This window comes from Saccostrea echinata, unplaced genomic scaffold (genome assembly GCF_033153115.1).
Source record: "Saccostrea echinata isolate AGI-Se365-2 ecotype Australia unplaced genomic scaffold, CSIRO_AGI_Sech_v1 ptg000014l, whole genome shotgun sequence".
In the NCBI taxonomy this organism is placed as follows: domain Eukaryota; kingdom Metazoa; phylum Mollusca; class Bivalvia; order Ostreida; family Ostreidae; genus Saccostrea; species Saccostrea echinata.
Genome location: NW_026889763.1, coordinates 19,312,912 through 19,334,938, shown reverse-complemented (window position 1 = coordinate 19,334,938; position 22,027 = coordinate 19,312,912). Strand labels below are relative to the sequence as shown.

At 33.3% G+C, this 22,027-nt stretch overlaps 1 protein-coding gene across 1 annotated transcript; it reads right to left on the bottom strand.

The window, feature by feature from the left end:
• LOC133186568 (uncharacterized) lies at positions 1-19,036 on the bottom strand. Its single transcript, XM_061321799.1, is given in 6 exon segments — positions 1-251; positions 254-316; positions 7,829-8,008; positions 8,260-8,328; positions 8,771-9,034; positions 18,790-19,036. Coding segments are annotated over 6 exon segments (1,074 nt in total).
• Positions 19,037-22,027: the final 2,991 nt, after the last annotated feature.

Below are 22,027 nucleotides of genomic sequence, written 5' to 3'. Positions count from 1 at the left end.
TCAACGTCCTCTCCTTTGATTTGGCCGTTTCATTCTTTGTAATTGAGGTCCATGTCTGATTTGGATGTACAACAAAGGGAGATCACTGCAGATTATGAGTAAGAAAACAAATGTAATCAATCCCACTCCAAGAATCATTCCTATTCCCTGTGCAGATGTCCGTTTGTCTGGAGCCGAAATTTTCTGTCGAATGTTTAAAGACAGTTCGGATTTCTTCACTTGTAGATTATTCTTCGTTTCCTCTATTCTTATTGTTAGGACTTAGGACCTTTGATGAAGTTTTGTGTCTTTGTCATCTTGCATGGACACTGACATCCTAACAAATATTACATTATTTGTGCTTATATGATATTGTGCATGATAAGAAATCTTTCAAACAATAAAATCTATACAATTTAGCATCTACTTTCATTTGATATTGTCCCTTATAGTACTCAATGAAACTTTAATTATTTTTATTGTCCCTTTTAGTGAATTTTCAATTTCTCAAATACCTTAGAAAATATGCATTACTTTAATGCATTGATATGATTTTTATGCCCCCGTATCGAAGATTCGGGGGTATATAGTTTTTGCCCTGTCCGTCCGTCTGTCTGTTTGTCCGCAAAAACTTTAACCTTGCCCATAACTTTTGATTGGTTAGAGATATTACTTTCATACACTGTATTTCACATGTGTATTTCTTGTGACAAGACCTTTCTTTGGGTACCTTCATGTTTGACATTTTGATCTTGACCTTGGAGTTTGACCAACTTTTGCATATTTTATGAGACTTTAACCTTGGCCATAACTTTTGAGCAGTTGGTGCTTAGGGTTTCAAACTTTACATGTGTATTTCTTGGGACAAGACCTTCCTTTGGATACCAACAACTTTGACCTTGACATTTGACATTTGACTTTTGAAAAACTTTTGAACGTTTCGAGCTAGGGCTTTCATACTTCACATATGTAATCCTTGTGACAAGGCCTTTGTTTGGATACCAACCACTTTGACCTTGACCTTGGAGTTTGACCTACTTTTGAAAAACTTTAACCTTGGCCATAACTTTAAAAACTTTGGTGCTATGGCTTTCATACTTCACATGTGCATTCCTTGGAACAAGACTTTCCTTTGCATACAAACAATTTTGGCATTGACACTGACCTTGGGGTTGGACCTACTTTTAAAAAACTTTAACCTTGGCCACATCTAGGGTAAAATTTGATGATGTGCACTAGCTGGGATGGAAGTTCCCGGTATTTTCGGGCGTCATTATTAAGTGTAATGTCATTCGGAACTTTAAATGCGAGAGGGAAAAAATCCCAAATTTTCTCTTCATATTACATGGAACGGTAAGTTCTCTGTACAACAAGACTAGCAGATTCTGATGGATGAAGATTAACATTAAACATACGACTTAGACAACCAAATTTCACAATATTTTTATTACAGAGCCTGGAATTTTTATTTAATGCAGAACATTTGTAAAGTCAGAGTTACCGTTATTGCACTTCCGTCCCAGCTAGTGCACATCAACAAAATTTACCCTAGATGTGGGTGATTTAATCGAAATATTTACAAATCGAGGGCACATAAAAATTGAACGGAAATGTGAAAAGGAAGAAGAATGTGTAACAAATTTATTGACGTATGCATACTCCATGTGTTCTTATGTTTTAGGTAAATAATCAGGCGAAGTTTAAGCGACGAGAAAAGAGTTGCAAGCCGTCTCTCTTTTTATGTATCAGTCGAAAACGGTATATTTAAAAACAGCTTATAGAGACAAAAGAGTTACATTATTGATAACATATAGTGCATATTAGAACATAAAAATAGGTAAAAGGTGGCTCGACCCAAGATTTAAAAAGAAACAAGCATTCTGAGAGTATTGCATTAGCAATACTAGTCCCCTACCGACAATTGTAATCTGGTTCCCGTTAAAAATTGAAAATACCATAATTCCGTCAAAAATCAATGAAGCGGAACGAAATGCAAACTTGATCTATAACTCATCATGGTTAAGTCAAATACCAAAACTCAACTCAATATCTGCAAGCGTTCAGAAAAAAAATTGTGGAAAACCGTGAAAAATTGAAAAGGTCGTAATTCCGTCAAAAGTCATTGAAGCGGAACGAAAATCAAACTGGATCTGTAACTCATCAAGATACACTCACACACAAAAAATCAGCTCAATACCTGCAAGCGTTTAGGGAAAAAAAATGCGGAAAACCAAGTGGGACAGACTGACAGACAGACAGAGGGACAGACAGACAGACGGACGGACAGACTCAGAGGAAACCTATAGTCCCCTCCGGTTTCACCGGTAGGGGACTAAAAAAATGTAAAAGGGGTGGGGGTCCATTCCCCAAGTGCCTGTGGTCAGGTGACGAACCTGTTTTTATACGGACGTAAATGGTGAATTAAAAAAAATGACCAAATGAATATTTATTCAACCCACACTAAAAATACCGGCAATGAAAATAAATTTCTATGTCTCAGAATATGTCTTTAGATAGTGTCTAAATACCTGCCAAATATCTCGTTGATATCTCAATTAACAAAAAAAAATATGCCCAAAAATGATGCTTAAATTGTCAGGAGTGCAACACCTTTTTGTGACAGTTTGAAATTTCAATATTTTTTGGAGATATGTGAAATAAATAATAATGCTTTATGTTGAAAATAAAGACTCTCCTGATAATATTCAAAGTATTGAGCTTTAAATGTGGGCTGCAGTAACTTTTGTTTAATCAAGTTGCAGTCATGGCTGATGTTTAAAAAAATGTTATACCAAGTCAGGAGTTCAACAGAAAAAATGTAGTGTTGCCAAAAAAAAAACATCAATTGTAAAATTCTGAAAGAAAATTAAGACAAAAAAGAATTTACAAAGTGTAAAACAATAACTGATATACATTTAAAAACTTAAAAATGTTTTATAAATCACAAGGAGCATTAATGAGAGTCAAGTATATGTGCATACCCAATAATGTCAGGAGTGCAACATTTCATGTTTTGCTCCCAAGCATGAAAAAACTGTTATCATTATTTCATTTTCTGATCTTTATTTTGGAAAATAAAGACACAAAGAACATTTTTACCAAATAGATTTATCAATTACAGGATCTGTCTGTGCTTCAGATATATATTTCTATGGTCAGGAGTGCAACACATTTTTTTTAAACATTCAAGTTGTGTGACGAAAACACTTCTATTCATGCTTAGAAGTATTATTTAATTAATAATGATCTTTTTGTATAATTTAATACTAAATTATTGACAGTTTTATTATCAAAATCCTTCTTTTTTTCAATTTTATCGATTCGGATGTGTTTTATTTTTTATTTATTTTTTTGTGATTTTTTTAATGAACGTTAAAAATAAACACACTAAAAAAATTGTCAAAAAATTCAAGTTACTGTAATTCCTCCTCAACTTCACTGAAACAACAGAACAAGTTCTTATGTAATTTTCACTTCACAATTCTACTTTAAAGGCCCCATTACTTTTGGTCAGGAGTGGAACAAATATGTTAGAATCATAAATCATCCAATAAGAATAAAAATAAAGAAAAAATGATGAGTAGAATTTTTCTGGTTGGTTACTGTGTTTGTCCTCTAAAGGAAAATATGCTATAAAATATATTTTATCTTCTAAATATACATTTAAGCTAGTTATTTTGGCATAAATAGGGGATAATTCCTGATAAAATGCGAATTTTAAATACTTTCATCTGTTTTAATTATGAAGTATTGGACTATAAATATTGCACAATTTCATTACCATTTGATGTTGCCAACACTTTATGAATTTTTGTGTTCTATGGTTTTAATTTTAAATTTTACTGCAGTCAGGAGTGCAACAAAACTGCTTTATAATTACCCATGCTTTTTAACTATCTTTACTCAAAAATAAGTTGAAAAAAAATGTTTGATACTATTTGATGTTCAAAACACTATGTCTATCAACAAATTACAGAAATTTTACAGTCAATTCGGGGAATAGTTTTCATCATTTCACATATATTTTAAAATACAATTTATATACCTTACACCTTGCAAATAATCATGTTTTAAGGTCTTAAAAATATGAAAAACCTGCCGTAAACGATGAAAAATATCAACACGACAAATTGATTTACAGAGTAAGAATGGGTTATTGTGTGTTACATATTTTAAATCAATTTTAAATTAAAAACATGAAATATATGGAGATAACGAACAGTATTCAAGCTCAAAAGTCTATTAATCAATACAAAATAGGAGCAGAGCAAACACGGACCTCCAAACATCAGAGGTGGGATCAGGTGCCATGGAGGAGTGAGCATCCCCTGCCGACCGGTCACACCCGCCGTGTGCTCCTTGTCATGATCGGGAAATAACGGAAAAATCCGTCGACAATTCAGTGTGTACATAATGGCCTAACAATTAGTGTGAAAAACGTCAGTCAGCATTTGACTCAATGATAAATTGTATTTGCTGACAAGGTCATTGTATCGACCATAGAACTTACGAAATGATGACTTTAAACGAGACAGCTGATATTCTTGTTTCATCAACTTATTTGTCAATAATTTACCTCGTTTTAGAAATTGTACATACGTAGAGCATGTTCTTGCGTATCGAATCAACTGAGAGATATATACCCCGTATGCAGGTGATGAAGGTATATTGCTGCATAAGTAAGGGAAGTTGACGATTGAAAAGTTATAGTCATCACGTTTATCATAAACCTTGGTTGTTAGTTTACCATTAACGTCTTTTTCAAGTAAAATATCCAAATATGAAACAGATGTGTTTTCTCCTTTTCACGTACAAGATTTTGGACAAATTCTGCTTCATATGAATACAAAAAAAGGTCTGCTAATAACGGGGCGCAATTGGTACCCATGGGAATTCCAATAGATTGTTGGAAGACCTGGTCTCTAAAAACCACATAGATATTGTCAATCAGAAACTCAAGCATCTTTTTAATGTCAACTTCAGAGTACTTGTGTGAACAATCAGAATGTTTTTTAACAAAATAATTTTGCAAATGACCAATGACAAGGTAAGTATATTTACGAGTTCCATTTTTATTGAAAAAGCAGCTGTCAATGATATCAAAAAGCCTGGACTTTAATTTATCGTGGGGAATAGTTGTGTACAAAGTTGAAAAGTCGTTTGTTTTTAACCTGTTGATTTTGGTAAAATCTTGTGATTTCAAATTTTCCAAAAGTTCCTTGGAATTTTTAAGTATCCACATCTGATTTACATCACTTCTCGAATATATTGTTGCACAGTACTCTTGAAGTTTCTCCTTCACCACTGTTAATATCTTAGTGAGGAGTAAAGATAGAGGTTTGGTTGAACATTTACTGGAACCCGCTATGTATCTTTGTTTGTAAGGATTTTTATGAAGTTTCGGAATCCAATATAAATATGGTAATTCAAATTCATTTTGGTTGTTTGGAATATTAAAAATATTCAAAACTGACATATGATTTTGAAGAATTTCTTCCTTAGAAAGGGAACTATGAGTATAAGTTGGATTACCACTTGTAGAATTAAATCCAAGTTCCTCTAAAATACATTTAATATAATGAGCCTTACAAACAAAGACAATGTTGTTACCTGCTTTGTCAGCAGGGACCAGTACGTACTGATCAGGTAATCTATCTAATTCTTTTTTCACTTCTGGATTATTGAATACAGTAGATACATATCAGATGTCAGGAGTGCAACACCATGATGTAAAATAGGGTCACTTCAAAATGTAGTATTTTTTGTAAGAGAACTCGTATATAAAAATTTCTTTTTGACTTAGATTTAAAGAATTGACTTGAACGGACAAAAAACTGAATTTTGGGGAATTTTATTGCTTCATATTTTTTTAATATTAAAACTTTTCAAACCAGAATTGAAAAAATAATGTGAAATAACATTCAAAAAGCCAATTTTTTGTCACATATACAAGAGAAGATACTCAATCAAGGTCTTAATTTAATCATTTATATCCTTTTACCATTTTGAAGCATAAATAAGTGTAATATCTTGTGATTATGTAGTTTAGAAAGTCTTTTAAGGTGTAATGATATTTTCTTTTTTCAAAAGAAATTTTACTAATAAAAATTCTGAAACTTTTTAATCTAAATGTCTATTCCATTGCCACTTCAGGATTTTAAACTAGAATGCATGTGCAATATGATGATATAAGTGAAAAATATGTTATAAGTAGTTGGATTTTTCCAAAAAATTTAAGTTTGGTGGTCATATTTTTGAACTTACCCATATGCGCCTTGCTCGAATAATTTTATATAAGGGAAAACATTTGCAAATGTAAATATTTGCATTTGACACACAAGTGTGTCTGTTATTTTCACATTGTGGGTTCATTTTGTCATATGAAAATAAAACATTTATTCAAATAATCTTACATATGGAGAAATGGTGTTCATTCTGCTCATTTGCATATCCGCCATATTTGAGCTTTAATGGCAGCAGATTCCTAAAGTTCATTTAAGAAATCTCAAATTTCTATATGCTATTTCGGATATAATTCTTCCCCCAATGGTTAGATCTATCTTGATATTCTTTACCGGAAATGACAAGATTGTTGATACAAAAGTGAAAATTGCGATCGCCTTTTAGATTTGAAAATTCGAAGCAAGAGTATATAGTTTATTGAAGGAAAGAGCACAGAATTGGTGTCTTTATCATTGTTGATGATGAAATGTAATTGTTAGTCCCCTACCGTTGAAACCGGAGGGGACTATAGGTTTCCTCTGAGTCTGTCCGTCCGTCCAGCTGTCCGTCTGTCCCTCTGTCCGTCTGTCCCACTTGCTTTTCCGCATTTTTTTCCCTAAACCCTTGCAGATATTGAGCTGATTTTTGGTATGTTAGTGTATCTTGATGAGTTACAGATCAAGTTTGCATTTCGTTTCGCTTCATTGATTTTTGACGGAATTACGACCTTTTCAATTTTTAAGGGTTTTCCGCAATTTTCTAGTAAACGCTTTCAGATATTGAGCTGATTTTTGATATGAGAATTTACCTTGATTAGTTATAGATCAAGTTTGCATTTCGTCCCGCTTCATTGATTTTTGACGGAATTATGGCATTTTCAATTCTTAACGGGAACCAGATTACACTTGCCGGTAGTGGACTAGTATTGCTAATGCAATACTCTCAGAATGCTTGTTTATTACAAGTTAACAGAGTTCTTCCGCGGATTAATAGGTGAAAGAGAAAACCTTTTTTACGAGTTGATGGTATCAACTCATGTTATGTGACTTGTAAGGGATTCCCCAATGTATCGAAACTAATCACATTTTCATTTGAGTATTTTGCGTACGGGTTCTTGTATAATATTGGTTTATTTACAGTTTTCATAATCTACAGGACAAAAATATGTTTCCTGATATGCTTTGAAGTGTTTATAAACATAATTATTTATTATTAATTTTATTGGAATTTGTGTCTATCCGCGAGAGAAAATAGTGTTCGGGACATAAGGTTAACAAAAATGGCATGTCGTGCAAACAAAGTCTTGATTTATAAATCAATAAATGTTTTATACAATAAGAAGTATTTTTAAAACAGATTTTTTAAAGAAAATTCACAAAATTGAACATTGTATAAACCAGGTTATTTTTACAAGATTGACGTGCTAGGGGTATATATATAAACTAATTCTTGCGCTGTTATGCTAATGAACAGAGCAGTTTTCCCGCGCTAGTGATGAATCGTTCAATACAGAGAACACTGCCTATGTTTGTAAACAAAGCGAGAAGTTTGCAGTAAAGAAGGTCGAAGTTAATCAACTACTAATCTCAAACGGAAATTGTTTAAAAGGGTTATTGATAAAACTCACCGTAACATTTGTACGAAATAGAATCGTTATTAATATTTTTAGTTCTCTCTTCACAAGTCCCTTGACAATTGCATTTGTCCCGTAAATTTCCTCTATTTTGCAGAATTATGTATTTAGAATGACACATTAGGGTGATATTGTCCATTTCATTCGAAAAAGCAATATTCGTTTCTGGTAGATCTGAAAAAATGTTTTTAAAAATAATGATAAAGTGATATGACTTAAGATGACTTAAGATAAAATAGTTGTGATTTAGATAAATTAGTTTAAATACTCAAAAAGTGATTTTTTTTTTCATAAAAACATTTTTTAATATGTTCTCTAGTTTAAAAGAAATGTGTGTTTAGAGCTCTTTTAAATCGCTACAATGAATGATAAAAGAAATAGTCTTCGAAAAATCGACGCAGATGAAGGGTGTATAGAAAACTTACCGAAAGGAAATCCGTCAACTATTTTCTCAGAGCAATTACAGCTCTGCTCATCCCCATTTTCTATGCAACCTAAATTGAACGTACAAATCAGTATTTCCATATCAATTCCTCTCTTAACCGGAATATCTGTTCGTGCAGTTGACAAAGTATAGCGTTCTATTTTTAAAAAGATAAACTTTTTAAAGAACACTGTGTAAATGAAAAAGGCGAAAATAACGAACAGTAATTAATCTCAAAACACCAACAAACAATGAGAGAGAGAGAGAGCGGAAAAACGCTCATTACTTTCAGGTATATTTATTTCCGGCTATCAATCTTTTTTACCACAACATTCGATTTTATGCATTTTAAAAAGATATATTGTAGATAATTTTAACCATATCTTCCTGTATATTATCAATATTTATAAATATTTCAGAGAGTGGGTTTTTTTAAAGTTTTTTTTCACTTTCACATATAAGGACATAAGAAAATGGTCAAACACAACGTGAAGAGAGAAAGAGAGAGAGACCCCAAATTTCCACTTCACATATATCTAGGATATTGTTGAAGTATCCTGTGCGATGGCCATTTTTATCAACATTCGAATCATTTGGGTTGGATTTGTTCTGAAAGATATACATCTGCCTTCCTTCGAATCCCCCTGGAAATAGCATTACGGTTTGAGTACTTGGATGGAACCTTTTGCCATGATACACAGCAGGAAGTGAAGACAGTTTCTCGACGTCAACGGGGTTGTTGTTGATGAATATGTAGTAACCATAATGGCGTTTAACTATGAAATATATAAATGAATCATTTAATGTCTACATAGCATAAAAAGATCTTCAATTAATATCACATATAAGCTCATATAGCTCACTCCTCCATGGCACCTGATCCCACCTCTGATGTTTGGAGGTCCGTGTTTGCTCTGCTCCTATTTTGTATTGATTAATGGACTTTTGAGCTTGAATACTGTTCGTTATCTCCATATATTTCATCAACATCCCTTTGTATATTTTTTTGATGTACACTTTCGTGTCAAATTATTTTTCATCAATGAAATTTCAAACAAATTATGCAATAGACTTTAAACTTTAAAGTAATGCAATCTTACCACAGATACTACATTAATCAGCAAAGTAACTTCAATTATTTTAAATAATGGGTTCATGATTTCTTTTATTGCAAAATCTATTTCGATTCTTCCACAGTCTCTTGGGGCTGGAACCCCCAACCCCCTTTTTCCATTTTTTGTTCTATTTTTAAATCCGAGGTTGATATACCATTTCCCTTTTTTGTACTCTAATATGTGCTTCCTGATATCTATAATGTAACCCTTTTGTGTCAATAAACTGTTTTTAAATATATCGTTTATGTGTCAGTCGCAAACGATATATTTAAAAACAGCTTAATTATTGAGACAAAAGGGTTACATTATCGATATCAGTTAATGCATTTTAGAGTACAAAAATAGGAAAAAGGTGTGTCGACCCCAGATTTCAAAAAGAAAAAATGGAAAGGGGTCCAGTCCCCAAGTGCCTGTGAATTTTTCTCGAAAAGTGATGTGTGTTGCCATACCTCACAATCGCTCTTTTCTTACTTTTAAACTGAGATGGTTGATAGAAATCGAGCTTAAACCAGTGTTCTGTTGTTAAAAATCATTATTGAATCAGATTACAAATAGGATAGAATGCTATGTCCATCAGTTTAACCGAGCAGAAGAAAAACACAGACTCATGTTTTCAATATATCTTGAAAATGCAATTTAACAGCAATTGCATATGTATATGAAGAACATATAATATACGGTAGTCAATCTATTAGACAACATATACGAGGGTTGTTAAAAAAGTTCGCGGACACATTGATTTACGGAAAATCTATTGTGTACTGTGAAGTATGACTTATGTCTGATTAAATTCCTATCTTTTGTTTAATAGTATGTAAAAAATCAGGTCCATTTACTAAAATGTTTAAAATTTACAACAATTTTTACTATGCGGTCATAGGATTCACGAAGCAATCACTTGACGTTAAGTGACGTGACAAATTTCAAACCCATTAAGCTTTTTCATAGTTCTAAATATCTTTCATTTCTTTCGACTTTTCTCGTCTTTTTTCTACTTAAAAATTAAATATCTATATCAAGACATGTTACTTTTCTTCTATAAAGTCTTTTGTGCTGTTTCGGATATTAGTGAGATCTTAAAATAAATGTCCACGCAGTTAAGAGATCAGATATGGAAACAATGCAAAATCCATAGGCGGCAACGTCCATGCGATAAGTGGGGTATTGAGGTATCGATGGAGTTGATCATTAAAAATGTTAATCCTTCCATTCTTAAAAAGCTACTACCATTTGAATACTTTTGTCCTTTGTACATGTAGGCAATTTTCAGCAACATCTAGAAGCATTTTAGTCTATTTTTAGACATTTTCCTGTCTGCAAACATAATTTTTTAGTAGCTCGGTGCTCCATGACGTTCAACGACGTTCCCATTCTTGGCTTTGTTTTTACTCGTTGATTATTTGTAAATGGCTATAAAACAGTCATACAACCTCCAATTTAATTCAAAATTTCGGCAAGTGACGTTTTATTAATACTGTAGCGACAGGTAAAATAATATAATTCTTTCTGCGCTACAACTGTGCAATTTTTAATTTCAATAAAAAGTCTATGTAATGTATACGTGCGAAAAAGTAGCATGCTCCGTGAAGCATGTTTTATCAAAATAATATAGCTGTATATTTTTTAAGGATCACCGGAAAACAACAAATCTTTGTATATTTATTGGAAAATAGGTAAAGTTTTTATCTGGAGACTTTAACCGGTTTCATGGAAATAGCGCGCTCACAATAGAACTTGTCCGCGAACTTTTCTAACAACCCTCGTACATGTACATGTCATAAAAACAGACGTTTATGCATAACATTATTAATTCTCACAAGGAAATGCATTAGAAAAAATACCTATACGGTCAGCACGATCTTGAGCTTTTGAGACATTGAAATTGGCTGAAAGGACAAATATTACTGATCGAACTTGGATATTTATACCCAATTCTACCGCGCAAATGGATTAAGATGATACAAATTATTATTAAACAACAAGAGAGTATTTAATACTCGCCTAAAAGCAATATTAGAATTTCATTGACTTGATTCAAAGTGTAAAGAAATAATAGACAAGATTTAACAAGTTTATTCGATACTCGACTACGGAGTTTTTAGATACTGAATATAGCTAAGATGAATATGTTTAATTAGTTTGTTTATCAAAAAATGGAGGTGCACCAAATGTGGAACAATGTTTGACATCTGGTATTCATAGAATTACATAAGTTAACAAACAGCCAATGAACTACAAATATCACAAGACTTTACATTTTACTATGATCCCGATGAAGAATAAGTGTATGCCAACACAAGAGACCCAAGGCCTTGACAGTCACCTGAGTATAATACAACAATTAAGAGGATCCACAGAGTATAAAAGAAACTGATATATGAAGCTTTCTTGACCAAGAGCAAAAGAAATAGGATGATCAGGAAAAACGAAATAATTAGTCTAGTCACCCCTACTAATATTATTGTGATTTAAATTCAAGACACATGGTGTAGGTTGACCCATTCAAAGGTTAGATTAGAACCAGTTTTATGAATAAAATTGGCAGTAAACAAGAAATTGCTATAGTCTGTTTCTTTTAACAAGAGGCCCAAGGGCCTTAACGGTCTCCTGAGTACAACAATATAGAGGATCCATAAACTGATAAATGAAGCTTTGTTGCAAAAAAAGCAAGAAAAATAGTACGATTAAGATCAACAAAATAATTGTTCTAGTATCACTATCTGTCCCCCATTTATCACTATTACCATGCAGACTTTTAACAAAATGTCTTTCACTTTCACATTGACCTCACTTGGCCTTCGAAGAACATATAAAACATTTAAAAAGATAAGTTATTTTTGTTTCATTTTTATTCATGTATTATTTCCAAGTCTACCTGATCATTTAGACTAAGAAAGTACTTTTTGTATTATACAATAAATGTTCTTGCATAATTCTCTTATTCTATTAACCTTTCAAATATATTATCTACAGTGATTAATTATCAAAGGTGAATGGTAAAGGGGAATAACTTCAGTCAGTAGAATACAAATTAATAGAGCTCTGGCCAGGACCAAAACACATGACTAAATGGTCCAGATGTTCAAAATTCTAGTAAAAATACCCCTGCTTATTAAAACTTTTTACTCTGTTTGCCTCCAATATATGCCGAGGAGCAGAGAAGATCTTCAAAGAAATAATGCATTTTCACTATTTAACACAGCCCTACCCACACACCAGAACCATGACCCAGGGTCATGAAATTTACAAATTTGGAAGAGGTACCCTCATCATCATAATCATGCAATTACATGTAGTTGAAGATTTTCAAAGAATTCACCCATTTTCACTATATTATCAGTAGATAACACCAGAACCCCTGACTCTGGGGCCATGAAATTCACAATTCTGGAAGAGGCAGCCATGCTCATCATAACTATGTACTTAGTTAGTTTATTTAATACCCAGGAGCAGAGAGGAAGATTTTCAAAGATTTAATGCATTTTCGCTATATAATCAATAGAGCCCTGTCCTAACACCAGAACCCCTGACCCTGGGGCCATGAAATTCACAATTTTGGAAGAGGCAGCCATGCTCATCATAACTATTTACTTAGTTAGTTTATTTAATACCCAGGAGCAGAGAAGATTTTCAAAGATTTAATGCATTTTCACTATATAATCAATAGGGCCCCGCCCTAACACCAGAACCCCTGACGTTGGGGCCAATAAATTCACAATTTTGGAAGAAGCAGCCCTGCTTATCATAACTTTGTACTTAGTTTATTTAATACCCAGGAGCAGAGAAGATTTTCAAAGAATTAATGCATTTTCACTATATGATCAATAGAGCCCCGCCCTAGCACCAGAACTTCTGACCCAGGGGCAAGGAATTTCACAATTTTGGTAGAGGGCTCAATGCTTATTACATTCATGCCAACAGTTTGTCTGCTTGATGTCCAGAAGTAAAGAAGATTTTTAAAGATTGCATTATTTTGGCGGTTTTAGCCCCATCCCTGAGACTCCAGGGGGGCAGGGACCATGAAATTCACATTTTTTGTCCCCCTTCACCCATAGATGCTATATGCCAAAATTGGGTGAAATTGGTTTAGCGGTTTTAGAGAAGAAGCTGAAAATGTTTAAATGTTAACGCACGACGGACGACGCACGACGACGGACAAAAACGGATAGCAATAGGTCACCTGAGTGACTCAGGTGACCTGAAAACATGTCCTAGAAAAATGTGTTTCCAGACCTTTCTAAAAGATTTTCATGATTTTAAACAGAAAAGGGGGGTATCTACTTAATCTTCGCTTTTCAGATATTTTACGGCGAGAACTGGAGCTCAGTAGTGACAATTTTACCAGAATCGCTGGAAGAAATCTTTAACAAAGACAAACCTTAAATTTCCTTATATGGCTATTGTTATTAATAGGCAGAGGATCATTGACCAATCATTGAATATCAACGTTTACTGGACAACTACATGTTTACATTTTACTTTGAACACGTGGTTCAGGTCAGTCTGATATTAAATGGACTGCAAAAAAACAAATTTAAAAAATGTTTTATGAAAAAATACAAAGATTAGAAACTATAAAGGATATCAAGGGTGTTTGTAATGTGTTGTTACGTTGTTAACTAGAAAATGTACATTAAAAAATGTAGTCTGTGCCACGTTCAGAACACCAGCGCTTCAAGGTTAAGGAAAACGGGCAGCATCTCTTAGGCATTTAAATGTACAACAGATTTTTTTCACATTACAATACCCGTGATCACATGTGTCTTTGGCCAGGGAATCCACCGGGCAATTGTATTCACCGATAATACAACAAAGGTATAAGGACTAAAATCGCCTTACAGTATGGCTTTGAGAAACCTAGAAATCCACGTTTATTTAACAAATAAATTGTTTTAATTGTGAACAAGGAAAATAATGGACTAAAAATGGACGGATTGTTTTCATCTACAAAATGCATGGGAAAAAATGCTCTTTGTACCTTTTCGATCTTCTGTAGATTTTTTTCAAACTTAACATTCCTGTAGTATCCGTAGTAACCCACAATGCAATTCAACTCATTTGTCAGTTTTGAATTGTCAATTTAAGCCATGCTGGTACCTCATTTGCTAATCTGACACCAAAAAAAATATAGTCCCAGTTCCCATGCAAGTATGTTTTTCCAAAAAGAAAAACCGTTGAAAATAATGTCAGATAGAATACTTTTTGAAGGTTCAATGAATTCTAGAGAGACTGATGTACATTTCTACGGATACATGTATTATACAGTCACTGTGGTGAAACCTGAAACGCAACATAACTTCTCTGTTTGCCATGTCTCCACGTGTTACCCACTTCCTAGCCACATTTCCGTGAATAATTTACCTTATCTCGCTGTAGTCTCGCTAAATCTCGTCAGAGCTACTGCCAGAGCTACTGTGAACTCCTCTGTTTTTTTTTTATAATTTGCAGAACACCGAAAAATAAAAGGTTCAGAACACAGTAGAGGTGATAAGGTTCAGTAACAACTCACAAAGTTCTAATCTGTCCATCATTTATCAGTATCACCATGCAGACAAATTAACAAATAATTAGTGCTTCTGTACTATTTTAACCCCCTACTATAACCTCTCACATTGGCCTCTCTTGGTCTTTGAAGAATATTTATTAAGATAAGTTATTTTTGTCTCATTTTTATTTATCTATTATTTACAAGTCTATCTGATTATTAAGACTATGAAAGTACTTTCTGCATTATACAATAAAAAATCTTGCATAATTCTCTTATTCTATTTACCTTTCAAAAAACATTATTTACAGTGATTTATTATATAAAGTGAATGGCAAAGGGGAATACTATAAATCAACTATTATTTGAGTCATCTTTTATTCGCGATTCGCCAGTTTGAAATCAATCCGCGCCTATTAATCTTCGCGACTGAGGAAACATCCTATACAAATACAAAGCTAAATAAATTGTTCGCGGCGATTAATATTCGCGAGTTAAAGTAGGTCGCATGACCCAGGGTCATGAAATTCACAAATTTCCAAGAGGTACCCTCATCATCATAGTTACTATGCATTTAGTTGAAGATTTTCAAAGAATTAACACATTTTCGCTTTATTATCAATAGAGCCCCCACTCCTCCGCCCCGAGAAAAACCAGAACCACTGGGAGCACAAGTTTTAAAATTTTGTAAGAAGCACCCTGTTAATCATAAATATGCAATTTGTTTATCTGCTCATCACTAAGTAGCAGACAGGATTATTTGATAGAATTAATGCATTTTCACTAAATTATCAATAGAGCCTCACCCTTACACCACATCTGACCCAGAGGCCATGAAACTCACAATTCAGGAAGGAGCTCTCTTGTTCATCATAACTATACACTTAGTTTCTTTGCTTTGTAACTAGGAACAGAAAAGAATATTTATTTTCAAAGAAATTATGCTTTTTCCTATATAATCAATAGAGCTCCAACCAACCCCCTTTCACCAGAAACCCCAACCCTGGCTCCATGAATTTCACAATTTTGGAGGAGGCATCCTTGCTTATGCGAACCATGCACTTAGTTTGTTTGAATAATTGTTCAAAGAATGAATTCATTTTCACTATATAATCAATAGAGCCCCGCCCTAGCAACAGAACCCCTGACCCAGGGGCCATGAAATTCACAAATTAGGAAGAGGCACCCTTGTTCATCACGACTATTTTGTTAGCTTGTTTAATACCCAGGTTAAGAGAAGAATATTTTCAAAGAAATAGTGCACTTTCAGTATATGATCTCTATACCCCCTCCCTAGCACCAGAACCACTGAGCCTGGGGCCAAGAGTCATGCCAACTGTTTGACTGCTTAATATCTAGGAGTAAAGAACAAGATTTTAATAGATTGCATTAATTTTGGTGGTTTTAGTCCATCCCCTCAGGACCCGGTTCAACTAGGGTATACGGAAAAGTAGATCCGTAAAACCGATTAACATCTTTCAAATTTAAAATAACGAAAGAAATAGTTCCCTTTATAAAACAAAAAAGTGTTTTGCCTTATTACGTCAAATAAATGCGTTTAAAAAATAGTCCACAAGAAGAGTATTTCTATAAATGGTTGACAATTTGACACTTAACCTGTATTGTTATCACAAAGGTCGACAGGTCGACAGTTGACACCTACTTGGTAAACTCTTATCCCTCAAAATAAAGGTCGACAGGTCGACATCAAATTGCTAAATCTTATCCATCACAACAAAGGTCGACAGGTCGACAGTTAACAGCTAATTGGGAAAGTATTTTCTCGAACCCATCGGAAAGATTAGGATTAGTCCTCGAGCCCACCAGAAAGATTAGGATTAGTCCTCGAACCGACCTGATAGATTAGGGTTAGTCCTCAAACCCATCGGAGAGATTAGGGTTAGTCCTCAAACCCTCCCGAGAGATTAGGGTTAGTGCAGGAACCCACTGGAGATAATAATCCGTCGACCTGTCTACCTGTCAACCCGTTGACTCGTTTACCTGTCGACTGGTCAATTTGTCGACCTGTCAATCCGTCGACTCGTCCACCTGTCGACCTGTCAACCTGTCGACTTGTCAACCCGTTGACTTGTCTTCCTGAATACATGTAGACCTGTCAAGCAAACAATCTGTCAACCTGTCGACCTGTCAACCTGTCGACCTGTCAACGAAACATTTTGTCAACCCGTCGACCTGTCAACCTATCCACCTGTTTACATGTCCACATTTTTACCAAAAAGTTCGTACGCTACATAGAATTTCTCCAAATTTCTTTATATTCTTTAGCAATGCACATTAATTCTTCAGTCCTTTGGCGTATGAAAATAATTACCGGTACTACTTATCCATATATCCTAGTTGAGTCCAGGACCCAGGGGGCGAGACAATGAAATTCTCGATTTTTGTTTCCCTTTACCCATAGATGCTATACGCTAAAATTGGTTGAAATTGGTTTAACGGTTCCAGAGGAGAAGTTGAAAATGTTTAAATGTTAAAGCACGACGCACAAGGCACGACGGACGACGTACGACGACGGACAAAAACGGATACCATTATGTCACCTGAGTGAATCAGATGACCTAGAAATTTAATAACGTTGTTTATCTCCACATAGAAATACTTTTTCTACTGGAGTATGGGAAATAAATATGTTTTTAATCAATAAACTTTTCTTCATTTTTAAGTTCTCTCCCCGATGGATCATAACATACTTCGTTGTAATGTTTTTGAGTTGATCCCGATATCAAAAAAGTTTATTATATATATTAAAATTTCGCGTTGCTTTTGACTGTAATGTAATCGTGCAAATGTTAAAATCGCCGTATATTTCCACAAAACTGCCAAATATTTTTTTCTTTTTACTAGAATGAAGAAAATACAAATCATTTCAATTAATTTACATTTCTTAATATTTGATCTCTCTCTTCAAATGTATTTTTTCACATTTTCCCTCGTAACGTTTAGCGTTGATCCTGATGCAGTTTTTTATAATGCAAAATGCCATAGCCATAGTTGTCACACCAAAATGATATGGAACTTCTGGAGTTCCCTTGCTTTGAATCATATATCTATGTCTTTGAGTTCGTGGACTAGGGCCGTGGAACCAAGCAAAACCTTTTATTGATGTCCGTCCAACTTCCAAACACCTTATCGCCTGTTTACCAGATTTTAGTTTGAGTGCGTATTTCATCATATTTTTATACATAAACATTGATTTTCACATCATTTTGAAAGATTTTTTGGATACATTAGTGATTGTTGTCTGTTCGATTAATTCTTAATTTTGCTTTTGTTAAAAACTTACAATATTTTTGAAAGATATCATTGAAAGTGAGGTTTCAAACAATATAATAAACAAACACAGGTTTTAAAAACAACAGACCGTCTCCCTGTTTTATAAAGAAATTAAAGTTCTGTAATAATTGAAATGTACTACTGCTTTTTGAGTCCGATCTGAATAATTCCGGTGTCAACAGATTAAACATTTACAAAATGTAATTAACTACAAGTGGACATGTACATTATCGTGAACTAGAGTGGTATACGTTTTCTCTCAAATCACTTTAGAAGATTTAATAAATTTCTCGATCTTCAATTCATTGATAAATTGATATGATTTATGCATCAGGTATTTTTAATTTTTTATGTTTAATTTTATAGAATTTTTTTTTTTTGGGGGGGGGGGGATATTGAACATCTATTAGTCTTCAGGGAATTAATTGTTTTGTTTTAGGTGCTTTGATACAACAAAATTACCACAAATCAACCAACAGTACTGTTTACAATTGCAGTTTATACCAGCAAATACCACACATCCTTATCTTACAATTTGAAATATTAAGTAAATCATTTTTTGAACGTTTATAAACTTCATGCAGAGGCAAATCAAACAAATATTCTTCAACAATCATTTTAAGCAATTAAAACTTACATTTTTCTCTGAATATGATGTTGATTTTGTAAATTCTTGCCAGGAAAGGCAGCGTAATACTCCACCATGCATTTTGACGTATCCCTGTAGTATTTGTTCCAACACAGTCGCCTCGCCTGTGGATTTTATACTCCCCATCTAATGCCCTACTCGCATCCAAAAGAGGGCCACCGGCGTACTCATAAACTGACGACATTCTAGCAGCTGTCCCATTCAGTCGTCCTAGATTACAGATGCCTAGAAACATGTTTGTTTTGGATACTTTACTTTGGATATGTAAATTTCCACTTACACCCCAAATATAAAAGAAGAAAGCTTCAGGCAGTGTTACTCTAGATATCATAATTCTGAAAAAGGATGATTTTTTTTTCACATAGCACAACCTCTTTACAATTAAAAGTTAGAAAGTAAATTTTAAGAGATTGAGAAGTAAAACTACATATAATTGAACATTAAGTAATTATGATTCTGCCATTGAACAAAGTGGAATTTCTCAAAATTAATATTCATTTCTTAAAAAACGTTTATTTTCAGAATGACAAGCTAAATATCTGATCATAAACTCTTTGCGATGGCGATAACACCGAAAAAATCTTTCTCTCACAGTCTTAGTGTCTTCCCACAAAGGAGATGGGCGAACATAGCGTGCAGAAAGCCTATAGATTCAAATATATAAAAATCATGTTCAATTTGTGAATTCAGTATTTAGAGTAAAGTTCTCATTATTGAAATGCATGAAATTATGATAAACAAAGCTTTTCTGAGGAAAATTTTCTCGGAAAATTTATTCTTTTATTTAAAAAATAATGTGATATTCGTGGGGGTTCGAACCCTAGCAATAAAAATCCTGAGTATCATTTTCTTTCGAGACTAGCACGCTAACCACTAGACTACGCAAGATCTGATAAATAGTGGCATTTAAATCATGTTTGTGATGTACCCTTGACTTACTGGACTTCAAGTATTTCTCGAAAAGATGCGAATGATATGTCATAAAAGTATATTTTTAAAGTATAGTGGGTCTTTCCTCCATATTTTAGGAAACCAAAAAATGTATATTTTTATGCAAACTTCGAGGATTAACTTTCAAAAAAATGGAGCGAAGACCCACTCATATCGAAAAATAGTGTTATAGTATGAGAAAATGACTCTTTTTGCCCTCTTTAGTGTGTGTACAATATTTCATAAGCAAATAATTTCAATCTTTGCGAGATTTTTGCAAATTGTAGAGATTTTACATAAAGTATATTTTAAAGAGGCTAGGGGTTGTGGCCATTTTTAGACTATATTGATCTCCTTTAGAAGAAGAGCTCCATATGAAGATATAGAAAATGATCAAATTTTAAAACTAAAATTTTTGAAATTTTTCTTTGCCAAATGATAGTTGACAGCTTAAGATATCATATCTAAAAAATTAAGTTAAATCTGGTGGTTAATTTGTGGTTAATTTGTTGACCCCCCCAGCCTCCTTAATGTTAGATTAAATATCAAGGAAAATTTTGATATAATTGAGATTTAATTTTTCACCTTCATGTTTGTCACACTATTGGCTTTTCGGTCGTCATGTTCACCCATCTTCTTTTTATTAAAACAGAAAATTTGGTGTTATGACTAAATAGTCATAACACCAAATTTTCTGTTTTAACAAAAATTTGTGGAAAGACATTAGCGTAGTTCTCTTACATAACCTGAATTTGCGATATTTAAATCCATTATATGTCTGTTGCATGTTTATTTTGTATGTTAACATAGGTAATGCCTTTTCAAAATTCTTTTTTTTTTTTTTACAATTTCAAAGTTCATATTTCTCGTTAGCCCCCAGTTTTAACTGTAAAAGAAAAAAAAATGTTATTCAAATATACATATACAGTTGCCATTCCTGATATATATGTTATGTATATTATGTAATGTTGTTTCCGAATACCAGCTTTTTATGTATTTACCTGCCATATTTACTTTTGCTCTAATGGCAATATAATTCAATTATTTTCTCGTATTTGACGATCATCTTTAATTTCTGATTAAGATAAGAATTGCCTAAATACAAATAATAATAATAACTGGACGAACTTGTTGCAAAACAACTAGTAGGTCTTACGTCAAATTTTCAAAGAGATGAGATTGAGATAGAGAGACATCATTATGAATCGACGAGATGTCTGACGTCTTCAGTAACTTTTGTCATTGAAATCTACGATGATATATGCACACACAAAAATAAGCGATTTAAGACTATACTTCCAATATGAAAATAAGTGACATCATTGGACGACTTTTAATGATCTCAATAGCTGCTACTTGTAATTTTGAACAACTTTGCTTAAATAATACAATACAAATTCTCAATAATTTTAGAAATATTGAGGAAAAAACTTTCAACCCGTGTAGATCCCTAATTTTAGGGGCCATCCCTTAAAAAAAAAAAAAAAAAAAAAAAAAAAAAAAAAGATTAAATATCTTGAAACTTTGACTACATTTTGTTCTACAGGTTTTAAAAATTATTTTAAGATTATTTTCAGGTAAAGAGATACTGTACAAACAGTGTTGAAAATTTCGAAATTTCCCATATTCCATCATTCAGAACATTGCAAGTACCGACGTGCGACATTTCTGGAAAACATGAAATGCCTAATGCACATCTACAAACATAGCTCTATCATGTCTGAAAGTTTCATGTTCTATCTGGATCCATTTATCAGAAAATTTGCGGACAAAACAGCCCTTGGAAATCATTAAATCTATGATATCTCCAGATCGGAAGTGACGTCATCAAAACGGAAAAACGCATAATGTTCAAGTGATCTTGCATTAGTCCTGAAAGTTTCGTAAAAATCCATCGAGTTGTTTTCGAGAAATCGCCTACACAAAATCGGTAAGAAAAAAAAAAACAATATATAATAACAAAGCTCGTTGCAAGACGGACGATGGACGTCGAAAGTAATGTATATATAATTCGAATCCTATTTAGAATCAAATTTAGGCAAATTTCTGAAAAATACACACACAAAAATCATTTTTCGACATTTTCCGGTTTTGATTCAGACTTTTCGGGCCGTTAGGTCGTCATTTGCGGTTGATGTCGAAAGTCACGAAGGCAGAAAAACCTGGAAACGCAATTTCAAATCATTTACTACTTCTAATGATTTTTGAGAAAAAGATTTATTTTTCGACTAGTTCCGGTTATTATTTACAATGGATTGTTCTTGTTGTCGATTATCCATACGAACATAAACTGTTT